The following is an 18,810-nucleotide window of genomic DNA, read 5'->3' as shown; positions in this document are numbered from 1 at the left end:
AAATGGCTGTTGGATTTTATAAAATGTCTTTTCAGCATCTAATATTACACTGACTTTTTCCTTCAATTTTGACTTACATTTGTAGAGTTTCTGATTTTGAACAATCCCTACATTTGTGGAATAGACCTACTTGTTTATCAAGATGCATTTCTAGTTTCTCATTGCCTTTTTTCTTTTAAAATTGAGATATAAATTACAGACTAAAAAAGTCTTGCTTTCTTAGAGTATGCTAGTCAGTAGTGTATATTTATAGGATTATGCAATCATCACTGTTATCTAATTCCAGAATGTTTTCATTACCTCAGAAAGAAACTCTGTGCCCCTTAGTAGCCATTCCCCATTCTCCCTTCACCCTAGCCCCTGGCAGCCGCTGATGTACTTTCTGTATCTATAGATGCGCCTCTTCTGGACGCACTGTCAAAGTGGAAGCATGTAGTAAATGTCTTTTGTGTCTGGGCATCTTTCACTTAGCGTATTTTCACAGTTTGCTCATGTGTCGCATGTATCGGTGCTTAATTCTTCTTTATGACTGAATCATATTCCATCGCATGGACACGCCCCGTTTTGTTGTCAGTTTATCAGTTGATGGTCATGTGAGCTGTTTCTACCTTTTGGCCATTATGAATAATAATACTCAGTATTATTGGGTAATACTGCTATGAACTTCTGTGCACAGTTTTTGTGTGGACATATGTTTTCATTTCTCTAGGTATATTCAATTGCTAAGTACCTATTAACTCTATGTTTAACTTTTTGAGGAACTGCCAAACTGTTTTCCAAGGTCACTGTACCATTTTACATCCCCACCTGCAGTGTATAACATTTGTTATTTGTTCCTCTTAAAATTGTAGCCATCCAAGTGGATATGAAGTGGTATCTCATTGTGACTTTGATTTATATCTCCCTGGTGACTAGGGACTTCCCTGGTGGATCAGCGGTAAAGAATTTGCCTACAATGCAAGAGATGCGGATTCGATTCCTGAGTCAGGAAGATCCTTTGGAGGAGGTAATGGCAACCCACTCCGGTATTCTTGCCTGGAGAATCCCAGGGACAGAAGAGCATAGTGGGCTACAGTCCACGGGGTCGCAAGGAGTCGGACACAGCTGAGTGACTGAGCACAGCGCGGCAGTGACTAATGGTGTTGAGTCTGTTGAATGTGCTTGTTGGCCATTTGTGTATCTTCTTAGAGAAATATCTACTCAGATTCTTAGCCCATTTTAAAATTGGGTTACTTGAAGTGTAAGAGTTAATATTTTTAAAATATTCTTAAGTATTTCTATTTTCTAAGAGGGCACTGAAATTGAAATTGCTAGTCACTCAGTCATGTCTGACTCTTTGTGGCCGCATGGACTGTAGCCTGCCAGGCTCCTCTGTCCATCGAATTCTCTCGGCAAGAACACTGGAGTGGGTAGCCATTCCTTTCTCCAGGGGATTTTTCCCACCCGGGGATCAAACCAGGTCTCCTGCATTGCAGGCAGATTCTTTACCAGCTGAGCCACGAGGGAAGCCCCACACTCCAAAACTTACTTGTGTTTTGCTGAAAATTATCAGATCATGGGGTTAAATAATAGTCTCCAGGAAGTTAACATTTTTGTTTATTTTTGCTTGCATTAGAGAGTAACTCAGACATCTCCTCTACAAGTGCCTAACCCGTCTTGGATGCACCACCAGTCCTACCTCATGCAGCCTTCAGTGAGTGTTCAGAAGTGGGCAAAAGCCAAAGCGGCAATTTGATGTAAAAGAAAAAGTGGGATTTGATGAAAGGAGGTGTGGGTGTGAGTCCTGGCTCAGTCTCTTGTGTGACCAGGTGTCTGACCTTAAATTCTGAGTTTACTATTCTTAGACAAGGATGCCTCCAGACTGGTAGGCAGAGTGCATGTTCCTGCTGCAGGGCCAGGTGGTTGCTTGCCTGTCATTTTTGGGGATTTTTAAATGTCTGTCAGCAGTGGTTCTGGCAGCCATGAACCACTGCTTCCTGCAGCCTCACAGGATGCTGCCAACTAACTTTGCCCTTTGTTGCTGCTTCTAGGGTTCAGTTCTGACACCAGGAATGGACCATCCCATTTCTCTCCAGCCTGCCTCCATGGTGGGACCTCTTACCCAGCAGTTGGGCCACCTCTCTCTCAGCAGCACGGGCACGGTAAAGCAGGATATTCCTCTTATAAACTCCTGCCACACAAGGAACACCTGTGTAAGACTCTTAGGTTTAAATACGCTTGGATAAGGATGGGAATGACTTCACTGTCATTGAGGACGCACTCAGAAAAGGAGATGAACTGAAAAAGTATCAGTCTGTGAGTGAGGAATACAGCCTTCTACTCTGAAACTCATTCGTTTTAACTGATTCCTCTTCATGTAACTAAAGGATCAGTGCTTCTGTCTACGTATTATCCAGTAGGCATTCACGCACATTTCTTGAAAGCCTTATCAGAATAGTAATAGGAAAAATGGGTGAAGCCTGTTAGGTTTCTCGAAGCTCAGGTGCATTCTGGTTTGTGGAGGAGTGCTTAAACCAGAGAGGGCAGTGCGTTGAGAAAAAGCAGCAGATGGGAAAGAGGAGGAAAAGCAGTCATGTAGGTAGAAGTCTCTGTAAGCCAGTGTACTTCAGTCAGCGGAAGTGCTTTTGAAAAGCACAATTACATTAGAGCCTCTGGAGAGGGAACTCAGGCACTTACAGTGTTCAAAGGCCCCAGGTGTCTGAATTGTAGCCAAGAACCACTGCTCTGAGCCTGTCCATGCGTCTCATTCCAGTATGTGCCAACAGCTGCAGCTATGCAAGGGGCTTACATCTCCCAGTACACCCCAGTGCCTTCTTCCAGGGTTTCAGTTGAGGTAAGAACTTACAGTCTCTTGGGGTTGAAGACTGGAAAATGAACAGAGGCAGGTTTTCCACTGATCAAAATCTTCCTCGCTCAGTGATGCCAATTCTGTGTTCATAAATAGCTGGTGGGTGTGTGAAGAATATAGGAAGGAGAGACTTAGTCAGTGCCTTTGATTGAGGCCCTTCCTCTCGTTTAGCCAGACAGCAGTTAATCCCAGGGTGCTGGCTTGCGTTGAACAGTGTGCCCTGGGATGAGGATATGAAGTAGCTCAGTCGTGTCCGACTCTTTGCAACCTCATCGACTGTAACCTACCAGGCTCCTTCCTCCATGGAATTCTCCAGGCAAGAATACTGGAGTGGCTTGCCATTTCCTTCTCCAGGGGATCTTCTCTAACCAGGGATCGAACCAGGGTCTCACGCATTGCAGGCAGACGCTTTAACCTCTGAGCCACCAGGGAAGCCCGGGGTGAGGATAGGTTGCTCTAAAATTGGGGAAGTGATGCTGTGAGTGTGCATGTGTATGCGTGCACTCGCACAAGTGTGTGGCAGTGGGTAGGTTGGGGAGGGCACTCAGCTTAGTGAGGCTGCTTCAGTGGGAGGTGAGGGAAGGATGTGCAAGCTGACTCGCCCGCCTTGCCTGTGGTACAGGAGAGTGGCAGCCAGCAAAATCAAGTGCCGGTGGATGCACCCTCAGACCACGGCGTCTACTCTTTCCAGTTCAACAAGTAACAATGGTAAGAAACACACCGAGGGCAGGGTGGGCTGAATAGCCTGATATCAGACTGGTTCTCATGCTTGTCGCTCCCCCTCCCCACCCTCTCTGGCTTATGCCTCTTTTAGGGTTTCCCTCCCCGTCTTTGTTGAATATAAAAGAATTCTTGGAGATGCTGATGCTCCAGACTCCAGAGGGCTGACCAGGAATACAGCCCTTCTGTGGGCCCAGCTGAGGACTAACACTTGGTCGTCGGTTTTCACAGGCCTGGGCCTGGAAAAAGAAACCTCTGCACCCCTGCCTTCTGCTCTTCCTCCACTCTTGGTGGAGCCTGGGGGGGTGGTGGCTGTCACCTTTTGTGTGTGCTGCAGTCAAGGACATCGACCAAACTTCTTTTCTTTTGTGAAGAAAGTTTGCTGTTTTCCTTTTAACTGCAATATACTCTTATCCTACCCCAAAGAGACATGGTGCCTGGAACTTCTCATCTTTGTGAAAAACCATTTTTGATGTGTTGGACTTATTTGGGAAGGCTTTTTTTTATTAAAAAAAAAATTATTTCTTAAGAAAAAAGATGTGGTGCTAGAACACTAATGGAGCCCTTCGTGGGCCCTTCTTGCTGAGTTTAGCAGTGGACTTTTTTTTTGTGGGGAGGTGTGTGTAAGAATACACAGACTTTCAATGTTTTATTTTATAAAGCTCTTAGATCACACATCCCATCTCTTCTTCACATACATTTTATGCCTTCTTTTCCTCATCCAGATTGTTCTTTTTCTCTTTTCCATACAGCAGAACCTGCTTACTTTAACCTCTTTACAGCTTTTAATTTTGTGATTTTTTTTGAATGAAATTTCCTATGGAGTTTGAGGGGCGGGGCAAGGAACAGGGAGACTAAGCAGGCAGTGGAAGCGGCTTTTCCTCCCTCTGCCCTTCCGAAAGCAGAGCCTTGACCTCGGCTGACTAAGGAGACAGTTCCACCGCCTTTGGTAGCCATCTTTGATCCAAATTGGGATGAAGACTAGGTTTTCCCTGGCAAGTTCCAGAGAAACAGACCTACTGACTTCTAATTCTTCTCACTGCCGAGGCCAGCACCACACCTTCTGAGAAAATGTCTTCTCCAGCTACAGCTTTTCAGGAATGCCTGCTTTTTGCTTCCCGGAGGACCTTTTCTGCCCTGGGTCTCAGGGCCCCTCTCTTCCGTGTCGCATGTCATTGCCATGCTCAGAGCCTTTGCATTTGTGACCTTGCTGAATCCACTTAGGTTCCTTCCCCACCGTGGACCACCAGTGGCTTCACCTTTAGACCAGTGATTCTCAGAGAGGTGGTTTTGTCCCCTAGAGGCCTTTTGACATTTTTTGATGGTCACATCTGGGCGTGAGGCTGTGCGCTGCTGCCATCTAGTGGCTGAAGACTAGGGATGCTGCTGAACATCCTGTAGTGCACAGGAGACCTGGCTCCCCCAACCAAAGAATTCTCTTGACTCAAAATGTCAGTAGTGCCACGTTTAGGAAACCCTGATGAAGACAGTGTCAAGCCTGCCTGTGTACCAGAGGTCTTGGTAAATTCCCAGCCCTGGACACACAGTGCCTTTTGAGCTCCGGGCAACTAGTTGAGAGAGAACTGAGGTTCTTTAATTTTCCCCAGGCTTTGACCTTTGGCACCTCGATGTATACAGCAAGGGCTGCCCTTGAAAGGTTCAGGCCATGTGCACACACACATTGAGAGGGATCGAGGCGGCAGCTGTTCTCTGTGTTTGTGTGTGCTATGCAGGGGGTGGGAAAGGACAAAGTTCTTTCTAACTGTCCAGAGCATTTGGGCCCCTTTCCCAGGGAACCATGATGTCAAAAATAATTTTCCTTGTGGAAGGACAGCAGGGAGCTAGGAGAGAAAAGAGCAATAAATCCCATCTCAGTATTCCCAAGGTCAGGAGCCCTTCACAACAAGCCTCTGTTTTGCTCTTCAACCCTGCCTTCCTTCTGCAAGACCTGGCTACGCACCTGGAGACAGATCAGAGGAAGCCTTTGCCCATCATCCAGGAAGGTCGGTCCTGCACCTTCTCTTCCCAGTCACTCCCTTCTACACTGAAAGGAAGAGTGCTGCTCCCCTTCACTTCCAGGTCAGGTGTCTGTCTCTGAGACAGACAGAAAGCCCAATGATGGAGAATGGGGAAACAGGTGTTCAGTAGGCTGGCTGTAGGGAGGGGAAGGAGATGCTCCAGGGCGGGAAGAGGCTGTGATGTCAGTTGTACACAGAGCTTGGGCCCAGCTCGCCCTTCCCTTTGCCCATCCCAGAGTTGAGAGCCCTGCTGCTCCCCACCCCGAGTCCTCTTGTGCATCCTGAGGGTGAGGAAGTAGAGGCAGCAGACAGTAGGTAGGGGATAATAGGTAAGATGGAAAATACAAAAGACGAAATTGCCGGTTTTCTCATGGGTACTTCCAACCTCAGGAAGGGTTTATCTGATGTAAAACAGCCCCAGTAACCTTCTGGGAGGGTTTGCCTGGGCAGGTAGTGCTTGTTTCTGAGTCTCTAGTCCTTAGTCAGAAAAGTACACCATAGGTCTCTTCAGGGGCTTTGAAGAAAAGAAGAGTCTAGTTCAGTTCATTAATAGCAGTTTGGAGGAACCTTGCTTTGCTAGGAGGTTTAGTGAAAGGAGGGCCTTTCATGTGCAGAAGCTGTTGACATTAATGCTGCCCCTTCTCTGCCTCTCAGAATTCTTGGTTCTACTTTCTCTGTATTTAAATGGCTCTTATTTTGCATTGTTTTGTTTTAAAATTATGAAGTTACCTTTAGTCCGTTTTCCTCATGTGAATCTGCTTAATGGATTTTATTAATGAATGTTTCTGGTTTGGGAGGTTTGGGCATGGGAAGTGAGGGAGTGAGAGCCTGAAGTTATCTTTGTAGTGGTTAATGGCATCGTGGAATTTTGTTTGGACCGTTTTGGGTTACACTCATGATACTTTCCCCCTAATTGTTAGTTCTTTTCTGACAGTTCATAACATGGGTGAGTGGAAAAAGGAGAGAAGGAATGACGGCCAGTTTTTCTCTCTCAAAACGGCCCCCTGGTGGCAGTGGTGCTGCTGAGGGATTGTAGGGGGCGTCTGCAGGCTCATAGCCTTGGGCTGGGCTCATTGAACTATGCTAGTGTTTTCTGCGTCCTGTCTTCATGGAGTCCAGGTCACACTCTACCTGTACTTCACATCTCACCCTTGATCATTACAGTGCTCGTACCATTCTTAAAATATTTTACTACTTCGTATTTTTTTCTTTTCAGTCAGACAGAACATACTAGAATCACTTTCTCAGATGATATAATCCTTTATTAGGCTTAGTGCCTGCCTATCCCACCTCATGCCAATATTAGTACTGCTCTTGTCTCACTCTGGATACTCAGACCCAAGGCTTTTTGGAGGAGGGTGTGGGTTGAGGTTACGGAAGATGTAGAAATGACGGTGGGGAGAGATGTTATTTTTAGAGTATTTTTAACCAAAGGATTGGAAGAGCTGTCCAGGACTAGGAAGCCTAGTGGCTCTGAACAGTAAATAAATACCCCTTGTCAGGAATAGATGGGGTAGTAGGGGGACATTACCTGCACTGAGTGTGAGGACTAGACTTTGTTGCTTTACTGACCCTCCCTGGATCAGGCCACCTCAGCCCAGTTCTTCTTTTCCTGACTTACTGATCAATGAGCTCATTTAGCCCCTTGGTGCTTGCATTGCTTATCCCCTGCTGCTTCAGTGTATGCCATTTGGGGCGCCTACTTGTGGGTTGTTCTTTTGCTCCACAAAGGTGCGGTGAGAGGGCTTGCTGGAATGGATTGTAAACATCTAAAAAAAAAAAGTTATTTTGTGCACTTGCCCCCCCTTCTGGGAGAGCAGCAGCATTGCACTTATTATTAGCAGGTTACCTCGACCTTCTTGGCCTAGGGCAGTAAACGTGGGTCAGAGATCAGGTCTAAACTTGTCCCCAGGCTCTGATAGACCAACTTCAAAGAGGATGGTATGACAGCCAGTCTGTAAGGGCTAGGTCTAACCTCGTGCCTTGCCACATTAACCCCTGCCTGACTCCCTCCTAAACCAGCTATGCCATTTCTGTGCTACCTGCTTTTAACTCCTTCCAGGCATTAGCAGATCTCGCCTTCACTCAGCTTTTACCCTTTCCTTTTGTAGGAGGGTCTTCCTTCAACAGCTGAGCCAGGCCTGTGAGCTCTATCACCCTTCTCCTCTTTGCTGAATTCTGCGGCACCTCCCTAGAGGTGCTCCCCACGAGACTAGTAGTAAGAGAGGTAGGTGCCCTCTCACCCCAGTTACCACTGCTGCTTCTCCTTGGCCTGTCCACTTCCATTTCAAACGAACCTCTGTTCTCCCGGGTATGGCCCACAACTTCCTTGTCCTTGTTACAGATCTACCTCACAGTTCCACAATTCAACATGGGCACAAGCACCTGGTTTACATGTGTTTCCTTCCTTTACTGTCCTTCCCTTCCCGAGGTTTAGGAAACTGGGGGCTAGAAAGGGCTCACGATCAAATGCAAGAATTCGTTATTTCTATTTCTGGAATGTCTTTGAGATTTTTACCTCATTTATCACCCTAGAATAGTGTGAACTCTTCAGTTAGATATTGCTGTGGTAGGCCAAATGATGACTGCTTAGGATATTAAGTAATGCTTGGGAGCCACCCCCAGGAACACCAGCATTGGAGCAGAGCTTATAACTTGATTAAGTTTGCCAGTGGCTGCCACTAGCTGAGAAGGTAAGCATGTACCAAAGCAGCCATCTGAGGTTTTTATAGGGCTGAAAACAGATATTCCTTCTCCTCCTATTCCAGTTAGAGGGTCACCAAAACAAAACTTCCAGCCTTCAGTGTGATAAGCTTTCCCAGCTTGTAAAAAGTTCTCACAGCATGTACTGGTGTCTGCATCTGCCAACACATACAGGGGTGGCGAGTGCACTCCTGCATGCACTTAACCACCTTGGACAGGAAATGTTTAATTATCCTCAAAACACATTTTGTGCAGTTTTTCTTTATCCAGAGGTTTCTAATTTTACACTCTTGTCATGTTTGTGCCAGTGCTACCCATTCTAATTTTTCTGACCGTTGGTATTCTCATGTTTCTTCCCTATAATTTGGTAGAATTTCTCTTATTTCAACTTGTGAAATAAAACACAAACGTCTACCTTGTGGTGTCTTATCCATGGGTGGGAAGCTGGGGAAGGTGGTGATGAGCACATACTTTTCCTGCATCAGGAACACAGGTGGCAGCCTTAGAAAGCCAAGGCCATGCCTCACAATGTAGGAACTCGGCACACTTCAATCCTTTGTTACAGCACCTCGGCCAGAAGCACCTGTTCCATTCACAGAAACAGAAATTCTGCCTTGGACGCCTCTTGGAAAAAGAAGGACCAAGCCTGGAGGTTTAGAGAGAACTGTTGACACTTAGGGGCACACTGCTCTCCTGCCTGCTGTCTTCCCCATCAAACCAGTCATATACTTACCCTGACACCACCCAGTTCTCCCCTTTAGGCAATTACAAGAACCTATGTTGAAGGAAGATAAACACACGGAGTCTTTTGAGTCTCTATCAAATGTGGTTTTTATTCAACTGACAAGCACTTTTCTACAGCTGCACTTGTGGAACATCACATGGCAAAAACAGGAGTTTTTTTTATCTCTAGACTTTTTTTTCCTTTTTTTACCTTATTAAAAATGAGATTGGTCCTAAAAATATAGAAAGAAATAAATTTAAATTCACAAAAAACTGTACATTATCAAAAAGTCACTAAAACACCACATTTGGTTATATAAAAAGTCAAGTCCCTTTTGTTGTAAAAGGAACATGGAAATTTGTTGGTGTTGATGGTGTGGTTTCTTCCTGTTACCAGACTGATGGGAGAAGGGAAACAGAGGGGCAGGGGTGGGTTTTATTTACTTTTAAAATTTGCCTTCCCTATCAAATACTCTCGTCAAGAAGAGAAAATCCACCTAGCTCAAGGGGCAGTGAAGATGAGGAAAGAAAAGTGAGAAATGGCCCCTTTGATCATGCCCTGTCCCCACCCCCCTATCAACCCCCACTCCAAACTGAGGCTAGGACTCCACCCCACCTTCAGAGTGCCTGGTCCCTAGGGAAAGAGATGGAGCTGGGAGAGGAACACATAGCAGGAACAATTGAAACTTCACTCCCCCGTCCATCTAACCTCCAACAGTAAAATTAATCTAGAACATTTTATACTGGGGAAAACTGCCGTGGGGAAAAAGAAGAGCCCCCAACTATAACAGTTCCAAATGCTTGACTAACACAAAGTTTGTTACAGAGCAGTTATTTAGATAAAATATAAATATTTATGCATAATATAAAGTCAATTCAAATATTCTTCAATCCACCTCTTATTTAAAAGCAAAAAAAAAAAAAATCTCAAATAAAATTAAAAGTTCTGAGGTTTATCTGACAGAAAAGGCGACTTTAGAAATAGGCTATGGGGGAGTAGGGGCATAAAGAAAGAAAGGGGTTGCCCCAGGACCTACACTGCCCCACCCCCTTCAGTGGCTATTCAGGGCTGCTCAAAGTACAGCAATGCTCCCCTCACCTGGCACCCCTCTCCCACTAATGGAACATTTCTTGGATGCCTCAGCTCTCTGCTTGGGCCAGCCAGCAGCCACCTCCCCAGTGCAAGTACCCGTAATCTCTGATGGGAGGGGCTCTGCTGAGCAGGAAAGCAGGGGGCCAGGGGCCCATGGCTATAGCTGGGAGTTAGCAGCTTTCCTCTCACATGTTGGGGCTTAACTTGGGCGTAGTCACATGTAGGGCAGTGGTGGACCCAGAGCCTCTCCTCCCTACTCACTCGTGCTCTGGGGTCTCTGCTCCTGGGGAAGGGGTCCCAGGATATGAAGTGGATAAGGGAAGGAGAGCACAACTAAACCCACAGAAGCTCATGGGATTAGGGAAAGGTCCAGTTCTACCCCTCTCCCTGCAAAAGCTTAGGACTCAGAGCTACTGAAAGGAGAAGCTGTTCCTGCTAGAAGATTGCACAGTTTGAAGAGGCTGGAACAGAAATGACTGGGAGAGAGGGAAGAGACACAGCTTTGACCCAGAAAAACTGTTCCTGTGGTTTCCCAAAGACAAAGTGATAGTTTAAAACAATGAGAAAGGTGTTTCAATGGTTTGAAACAATGGGAAACAGATATTTGGGGGAAAAACTGAATGGATGCCACCAAAAACAGGGGCACAATCACATCCTCTCTCACTCACTCACACACCCACACACACCTCTCTCTCTCTCAGGCCAGTCGATTGCTACCTGGCCTCCATCTTGGGGTGTGCCCGAACTCAGCAGTAGTTGTCCCTGAGGAGTTCCCAAGAGGGAGGTTTGGGTAAGAGGTGGGGAAGGAGGCTGGAAGGCCCAGGGTCCAGGGTGCCTCCCTGCCCTCTCCCCAGTTTACTGAGTTTCAGAAAAGGCTAGAAACTCAGCATTTGAGGAGTATCCAACATTATAGAGGGGCTAGCTATTGGCCGGAAGATGAGGACAGAGAGAAAGACAGGGACCTCTGAACTTCTTTTTCCTTTGAAGGGAAAAAAGATTTGGGGGAAGAGAAGGGAGGAACCCGTACACATAGTTTTACATTATTGGATGAAGAGACAAATCTGAAGGGGAGAGGGGAGTGAGAGAGAGAAAGTGAGAAGCAGGGGAGGGACTGAACATGGAAGCAGCATGTCCAGGGCCCGGTGTCCGGCTCGACACACTTGGGAGTTAAGTCCACTTTACTGGCCGTCACTGCGGGTCCACACACAGTACAGAGTGTTTCTCGGTTTCACACATTCACTAGAACTATTGCTATTGTTAAATAGCCCCAGAATGCTGGGGCACGTACAAGGAAGGTGAGGAAGCTGGGAGGAGGAAGTAGGGGCTTCTTTCCTCCTCCTCTTATTTAATTAGGAAATAAAACAGGAAAAATTATTTTTTCTTTTTTGGCTTTCAGTCCAGAAGGACCTCATCTCTGCCCCTCTTATCTGAGGAACAAGAGGAGGAAAGGGAGAAAGGGTGTAAGGATAAGAAGACGTAGGGTGCTGCCAAGGGCAAGGTCAAAAATCAGGGTTCTCCCTCTGACTTGAGTCTGGACCCAGGGCAGCATCAGCAGGTGAGAATGGCAGGGTCTGTGTGGAGGGCAGGGAGCAATGCCACAAGGTGACTCCCTAGCTCCCACGCCTCACAGATTGGCCTGTTTTCCCTGATAAAACTCCTCCCAGCGGCTCTCAAAGAAGCGGCGCATGATGTGTCCAGCCTTGCCCACTTCAGAATCATCTTCATTGAAAGTCTGGCAATTGTCAAAGACCAGGAGTGCATCAGCCGCAAACTCCTCTGAGCTGGTGTACCTGGGCAGGGGTGGAGACAGAGCTGTCAGCCGGGGTACCAGCATGGCAGTAACAGAAGAGCCAGCAGAGTCAATCATGTCTACTTACCCTCCCCGGAGCAGTCGCTCCCTCATGGTGGAAAAATCCATAGGGTTTTTGATGATCCGCCGGTACCCACTCACCAATCGTGGGTTCACAGGCTCCAGGAAAGGCCAAGCTGCATCATGGGACTCCATCTCCATCAAGATAATCCTATTATGAAACAGACAGTGATGATACACTATCAGGAAGCAAACCACGGACCCCTCCTAGCCCTATACTCTGGAAAATGTAGAGCCGGTTGTCCCCAGAATTCACTCAACTCACTCGCAGAACGTGAGATCACTGTGATGGTTCCGCATGGAGACGCGCCGCCGCTTCGAGGGGGACAGCCCTTCCTCTGAGTACCGGGGCACTGCTGGGCTCTCTCGGCCCCTTGGTAGCAGCCGGCGGCGGCGGTTGTCACCCTCTGGGAAGGTCAGCACATAACTGCTTTTCCGCTTCTGGCCTCGTTTTGGGAAACCAGATTTCTGAGTCAATTCTCCTTCTACCTGCTGAGGATAAGAAAAAGGTGAGATCAGCCACAGCTGGAAATACGTACTCTGCTTGCTCTCTACTTTATCACAATCCCTACTTGTCTGGGGGACTCCCAGTGGCACAAGTGGTAAAGAACTCACCAGCCAATGCAGGAGTCGTGGGTTTGATCTCTGGGTCAGGAAGATGCCCTGGAGGAGGGCATGGCAACCCACTCTAGTATTCTTGCCTGGAGAATCCCATGGACAGAGGAGCCTGGCAGGCTATAGTCCACAGGGTTGCAAAAGTTGGACACGACTAAAGTGAGTTAGCACAGTACTACCTGTCTGAGTGTGACTGAGGTTTCAAAATACTTTCATGTATTAAGTCAGTCTGTGACTTTATTACTCACCCTTTTGGGTTATGTGAAAAAGGAAAGTATAATCACTCCCATTTTACAAGGAAAGCAAGTAAAGTGGTAGAATTTAAGTGACTTGTGCAAAAAAGGACCGGAACCCAGGTCTCCTAGTATGTCATCTGGAACCTTTTCCCAGGAGAGATGGAAGGCATGGGAAGAATGATATTTTTAAGACTGGTGGTAAATGGGATGAGAAAGAAAACCTCTGACTTGCTCGGGAGTGGGATGAGAGAGCAGACGTACCTGGGCCAGACAGACAGCACAGAACCAGTCTCCTTCTGGGACAGCCTCCATCTTGGGCCGAAGGCAGTAAATATGGCAGCCACGGTCACACCCATCACAAAGTAGAAGAAACTCATCGTTGTCACCCTTCCGGCAGACTAGACAGGTCTGGACCAGGGTTGTGAGGAGTCAGGGTGAACCCTCAAGCCTCTCTGCCTGCCACTCACCCCACCCATCCCAGCTGCCAGCTCTTCAGCTCCCCAGGCTTCTCACCACTTTGTTGACAGACTTCTCCCAGGCAATGGACCTCTCCAGCTGGCCCAGGCACAAGCAGACTTGGGCTGCGCTCCGGCATCGCTCTAGCGTTTGGCGCCAGGCCCGAACTCGAGGAGTGATCTCGTATGATCTGATGGGAGAAAGTGGTGATTTGGGGATGAGGAGTAGGATTTATTAAATTGATTCCTTCTCCCCAAGACCAAGAACTGGAGGGTGGGCACTCACATCTCTGCAGGCGTACACTGTGGGGCACTACTGGGCGTGCTGAGCAGTGCCTTCTCCAGCACAACCTCATGAGCTGGCCACAGGGGCTCCCGCAGGTACCGCCGCTCCACATTCTGCTCCAGGGCAGCAAGTCGCATCACTGCCAGGTCCAAGGGGTTGGTGGTTTTACGCTGGGGTGCCAGACCTTCCTTGCCTCGACCCCGCCAGGTGATATCCTCCTGGGAATCAGCCAGGTGCTCACAGTAGGCCAAGTCTTCACGAGTAGAGTCTGGGCTGGGACATGTCCAGCCCTGCAGGTGGGAGAGAGAAATAAAACTCATTATAAAAGAAGGACATTAAGCGCAGAAAAAGATGTGACCCATTTAGGGTCATGGGAAGTCACTTTGCAAAATGAGAACCCTAGGTTTTTCCTAACAGGGTATAAGAGATTAACACCCTCTCCTCAACAACCCCCTACCCAGTGCCAGCCCAGGGTACCCGAATCTGCAGATCAGACAGGATCACCCGCTGTTCCAGCTCCTCCACCCACTGAAGGACAGCCAGGTCTGTCTCATATGTCTTCTCTTTGGGGGTCCAGCTCACGATCCCTTCTTCAAAGGCAGGTAGCTGACTGGGCTCAAAGATGGGGTCTGAGAAGACAGAAGGCAGAAGGAAAAGCCCATCAGGCTGTTCACCATCCACAGCAGCAGCTCAAAATTGACCTGGGCTCCTCAGCTCAGGTTGGTTAAGTATTTATTTTACCTGTTGAGGGCCGTAGGCAGACTTCCTGTAAGAAGTCCCTGTGCTTGTTTAGGTGTTTGTGAAGTGCTTTCTCTCGGATGCCTCGGGGGTGCAGGGCCTTGAGCGTGGCATCCAATGTCTCAGGATCTCGGATCCACCACCAGCCAGAGCGCATCTCTGTGAACACAGTTTATCTGTGTAACATGGGCAGTGGGAACTACATGGTCCATATCTGATGCCACTCCTACCTATACTCATCCCAGCCCATCCCAAGGTCACTCACCAGGGGGGACAGGCTGGGCTGTCAGCTGGGTCAGGTAACGCTGCTCCATCTGTTTGAAGAACTTACTGGGAGGTCTCCCTCTCCGTTTTGGCTGTCCTTGCCCTGTGGGGCTCTGTGGTGTTTCTCCAGCATCTCCTGCTCGCCTTTTATGAGCCATGCCCAGCAAAGGAGTAGAAGAGAACGGCCCTGGAGAATAGGAGTTGGCAGCACTGGCTCTACTCACCTATGAATGAGATGAAACATAAGATGATGGGGCTGTTTTCATGCTGACAGGACCCCAGTGGCCTCATCCCTTCCCCCCAGCCAAGGCAACAGCCCACAGCCAGACAACCTAGCCTATGGCCAGATGAATGTAAGTGCATAGCACTAATTCTGGGTACTTACTGGCTTGGAAGAAGCAGGTAGCTGAGGGGAAAGAGTGGGCTGGTCCTCAGAAACTGCAGGGGGTGGTGTAGGGACAGCATTGCAGGGCATCTGGGCTGAGAAATTAAACCAGGGAGCTTGAGAATCAGGGCTGGCTTCTGTCTCGTCAGGTTCTGGCTCCTCCGGGGCATGTGATGGGGCTGGGTCCAGTTTTCCGGGACTGCTATCAGGCGTGAGGACTGAGCTGCTCAGCAGGGAGCCACGGTTCTGAGTCTGGCTCAGCCAAGACAGGAAGGCTGACTGGCTGAGGTCATGCTGGCTCTGACCCAGAGACAATGGGGAGCCTTCTGGCTCCAGGAACCCATTATGAGTGTGAGGATGGGACTGAAGCTGGGGCTGGGCATGAGCCTGAAGCTGAGGATGGGACTGAGTCTCCGGCTGAAGCTGGGTCTGAGGCTCTTCTGAACCTTGACCCTTGGAATGAGATTTCAAGTGCCTAGGTTGCATAGAGCCAGGCTTAGTTTTCCGAGGTCGGCCTCGGGCCCGGGCAGGCGAACTGGCAGAGGTGCTGGAGCCAGCTAACTCCCTCTTCAGAGAGAAGGAGGCTGGGCTGGTTGTTGAATGGGTTGCCACTTTTAAGGAGTCAGTTTCCTGTTTCATCACATCCTCAGGAACTGTAAAGCAAAGGGAAGAGCATAAGACACACTGATATATAATGGGAAAGAAAGAGGGTGTACAAACACAGGACATATACTTTCTTTTTCTCTTGGACTTAATCCCCCACTTTTTGAGACTGCACTGGAAAATGCTTATATGGCAACCAGCATAGTATCTGCAAAAGAAAAACTATGTTCCCAAGTAATTATCATCAGCATAAACATAAGCTAACATTTATTGAGAACCAGCTATGTTATACATTATTCTAAGTTATTATTCTATTAAGTTACTTTAATCCCCTCAATACTCAATAGCCCTATGACATATACATTTTATTATTAATTCCATTTCACAAATCAAAACTGAAGCATATCACTGGTAAATGGCAGAGCACAAGGTAGGCAGTCTTACTCCAGAGCCTGTGCTCCTATCCATAGTATGCTAAACTGACTGTCATACAATCAAAAGCCCAAGATGCTAGGTAGAGGAAAAGGAATTCCTTAACTTTTGTGAGCTGGGACTCAAACCAGGGTCCTACAACACACCTACCTAAGCTTCCCTCTGTTCCTTCCACAAAGATACCAGTCAAGTAGGGCAACACCCAGTAGCGGCGTCTGTAGCGGTCCTGACCCAAGGAGACTGCTCGAAGCATCTGGGATGAGTGAAGCAGCTTTTTTCGAAAGAAGAGCTGACGCTGGGTAGGCAGTGGAAAAGGAAGATGAATGAAAAACACACTTCCAGGGTGACAGTGGTGACTTCGTCCAGTATATGGGAGAAAGGCATGGCTCTCAGCTTCCCTATAAAATTGATACCATCTAGGCCCAACTCATAAGGTAACCAATTCCCGCCCAGGCCCTATCTCCAGCTCCTGGGAGGCTAGAAGCACAATACCTTGCTCAGTTTTTCTATCTGGCGCTCTAGCTCTGGGATGCTAGATGCTGTGATATCAACCTGGAGAAGAAACAAGAAGACACCGAGAAAAAGGGAATCATCAGATTCAAGGGAAAGAAAGAATGCTTCCCACCTCCCACCTTCCTAGGTCTAGGCTAGTACCTCTCCATCCCTTCGACCCCTACGGCCATGGACAGCAGCTGCAGTCTCCTCCTCTTCCTCCTCTTCCATGCCACTGGTCTCCTCCATGATCCGAGAACTGCGCCTCCGCCCCAGGCCTTCCTCTGGCCCCTGCAGCTCTACCTCAGGTCGCCCCGTTCGCTTGGCCAGAACAGTTTTCAATCTTGACACACACAGTTTAAGGGAAACTGTGGTGAGGAACACAATACCGCCACAAAAGGAACACCTTGAATCTAAGCCGCCCCGGGCCCTGGACCGGTCTCAACCCCAGGAGAGGGGCTAAGGACACCAAGTTCCAAACACAAGCCCTGGGCATGCTTCACCTTGTCCCCTTCTCTCCTCTGTCCTGTCCTTACCTCCGCAGCCGGCCTTCAACAATCCACTTGTTTTTCCTGTAGCTGGACATACTCTCTAGAGTCTTGTCAATCTCACTGCAGGGAAACAGAGAATAGTATTTTGAGGGAGAAGTGGCAACATACACACAGAAGAAGGGAAGTTCAAGGGTAAAAGGAGTTTCATCCTGGAACCTAGACTGGATGAATGGCAGAGTAAGGCTTGGGCTTGCCCGGGAAGGAAAATTAGATTCAGTCCCAGGTCATACCAGCATGCCCAGAACATGGCGGTAGATACACACCACCTAGGATTTTTAGATGGCTAAACCCCTCCCCTATCCCGGTCTGACCAAGGCACGTAATAACCATCCCCCGCCCAGCCCCTCACTTGATGATGAGGGTGGAGCCATTGAGCTCATGCACAAGGAAGGCCAGAACAGCAGCCTTCTGTTGGGGTGGCTGGGCTTGAAAAGGCTGGGTGCGCAGGCTGTCACAGAGGGCTGGCTCCACTCCATATGCCATGAGGAAGCAGCGCAGGATCTCAGACACATTGTCTCTTGTTAGTGGGATCTCGGACACCTTCTCCCCCAAGATCTTTAACGACTGTTTGGAGAAGAACATAATAGGAGTTAAGAGAGAAAGAGGAGCAACTCAAGTCAATCTGGAATAGGAAAATAGGAGAGAACTATAGGGTTAAGATAGAAAAAGTTAAGAAGGAAAGTTGCTAGGGTAAGATGAGAGAAGAAAAAGGACAGGTACAAAAGAAAAGAAGTATATTAAAGGAAAATGAATAAAATAAGCAAAGGAAGGTCAGAAAGAAAAATAAAAAATAGAGGAAAACAAAAATAGGAAGAAACTGCAGATCTTCCTCCACTTGTCCCTGGAGAGAATAATGGAGAATCAGGACCTAAAATCATAAAGCAATGAGAAGTAACCTAAGAAAAAAGGCAGTAAATTACAAGGGATAGCATGTAGTATGCATATCTTCCTCAATTTATGATGGGATCATGTCCCAAAAAATCCATCATAAACTGAAAATATTGTAAGTTGAAAATGCATTTAATACATCTAATCTACAGAACATGACAGCTTAGCCAACCCTACTTTAAACATGCTCAGAACATTTAAATTAGCCTAGAGGAAGGCAAAATCATCATTTAACACAAATCCACTTAATAATAAAATGCTGAATATCTCACACAATCTACTGCATACTGTATTGAAAGTGAGGAACAGAATGGCTGCAAAAGTGACATGCACGGCTGACTCGCTGCCCAGCACCATGAAGAGTGTACTATTGCATTTCTCCAGTCCAGGAAAAGATCAAAATCAAAACCTTAAGTACCTCTACTGAAGACCTATCACTCTTGAACCACTGTAAAGTCGAAAAATTTAAGTCAAACCACTCCTATTTGGGGACCATTTGTGTATCTCCCTTGACTTGTCCTGATCACTTTGGAAGGGGCTTCATGTGTTCAACTCAAAAGAGAAAGCAAAGCTGAGAAAAGCACAGACCCCAAGCCCCTGAGCCCAGGAAAGGCCCTCACCTGACAATAGGAGGGCAGGCCAGGGTCACAGAGAGCCGCTTTCAGGAGTCGCACCAGGAGATCCTGCACCTCGCCCAAGCTGTCGCCTTGACACAGGAGCCCCTCCTGCAGGACCCCCAGACTAGGGACATCTTTGGCAGGGTCAAAGCCCAGCACCTTGCCGAAGCTGTGCAGGAACTCCACAATGGTCAAGCAGTCTGAGAAGGCCCCACTAGGCAGGATCAGACCAGGGATGCGTGAGAAGTCAGGCAGCGGCTGTAGGGATAAAAG

At 47.8% G+C, this 18,810-nt stretch overlaps 2 protein-coding genes across 9 annotated transcripts in view; one reads left to right on the top strand and one right to left on the bottom strand.

Moving 5' to 3' along the window:
- The window catches only part of RBMS2 (RNA binding motif single stranded interacting protein 2), a 62,984-nt gene extending 53,649 nt beyond the window's left edge, over window positions 1–9,335 (top strand). For 2 of the 4 annotated variants that reach the window (XM_013963948.2, XM_005680335.3), the window contains 5 exons: window positions 1,616–1,693; window positions 2,031–2,141; window positions 2,753–2,833; window positions 3,471–3,556; window positions 3,663–8,703. In XM_013963948.2, the coding sequence (XP_013819402.2) occupies window positions 1,616–1,693; window positions 2,031–2,141; window positions 2,753–2,833; window positions 3,471–3,551 (351 nt within the window). In that variant the 3' untranslated portion in view covers window positions 3,552–3,556; window positions 3,663–8,703. Of the gene's footprint in view, window positions 1–1,615; window positions 1,694–2,030; window positions 2,142–2,752; window positions 2,834–3,470; window positions 3,557–3,662; window positions 8,704–8,854 lie in introns of those variants that run through there. The other 2 variants (XM_005680336.3, XM_018048063.1) reach the window with 2 other exon arrangements.
- Window positions 9,103–18,810, bottom strand: part of BAZ2A (bromodomain adjacent to zinc finger domain 2A) — a 35,154-nt gene continuing 25,446 nt past the window's right edge. For 4 of the 5 annotated variants that reach the window (XM_018048058.1, XM_018048060.1, XM_018048059.1 and 1 more), the window contains 16 exons: window positions 18,541–18,795; window positions 17,382–17,596; window positions 17,018–17,092; window positions 16,644–16,824; window positions 16,482–16,541; window positions 16,140–16,284; window positions 14,955–15,607; window positions 14,571–14,793; window positions 14,309–14,464; window positions 14,045–14,196; window positions 13,568–13,857; window positions 13,340–13,472; window positions 13,088–13,234; window positions 12,241–12,467; window positions 11,983–12,126; window positions 9,103–11,895 (listed from right to left, as the gene is read on the bottom strand). In XM_018048058.1, coding sequence (XP_017903547.1) covers window positions 11,730–11,895; window positions 11,983–12,126; window positions 12,241–12,467; window positions 13,088–13,234; window positions 13,340–13,472; window positions 13,568–13,857; window positions 14,045–14,196; window positions 14,309–14,464; window positions 14,571–14,793; window positions 14,955–15,607; window positions 16,140–16,284; window positions 16,482–16,541; window positions 16,644–16,824; window positions 17,018–17,092; window positions 17,382–17,596; window positions 18,541–18,795 — 3,222 coding nt within the window. In that variant the 3' untranslated portion in view covers window positions 9,103–11,729. The remainder of the gene's footprint in view (window positions 11,896–11,982; window positions 12,127–12,240; window positions 12,468–13,087; window positions 13,235–13,339; window positions 13,473–13,567; window positions 13,858–14,044; window positions 14,197–14,308; window positions 14,465–14,570; window positions 14,794–14,954; window positions 15,608–16,139; window positions 16,285–16,481; window positions 16,542–16,643; window positions 16,825–17,017; window positions 17,093–17,381; window positions 17,597–18,540; window positions 18,796–18,810) is intronic. The other variant, XM_018048062.1, reaches the window with a different exon arrangement.

This window comes from Capra hircus, chromosome 5 (assembly GCF_001704415.2).
Source record: "Capra hircus breed San Clemente chromosome 5, ASM170441v1, whole genome shotgun sequence".
Taxonomy (NCBI): domain Eukaryota; kingdom Metazoa; phylum Chordata; class Mammalia; order Artiodactyla; family Bovidae; genus Capra; species Capra hircus.
This window is presented reverse-complemented; position numbering and strand designations above follow the sequence as displayed.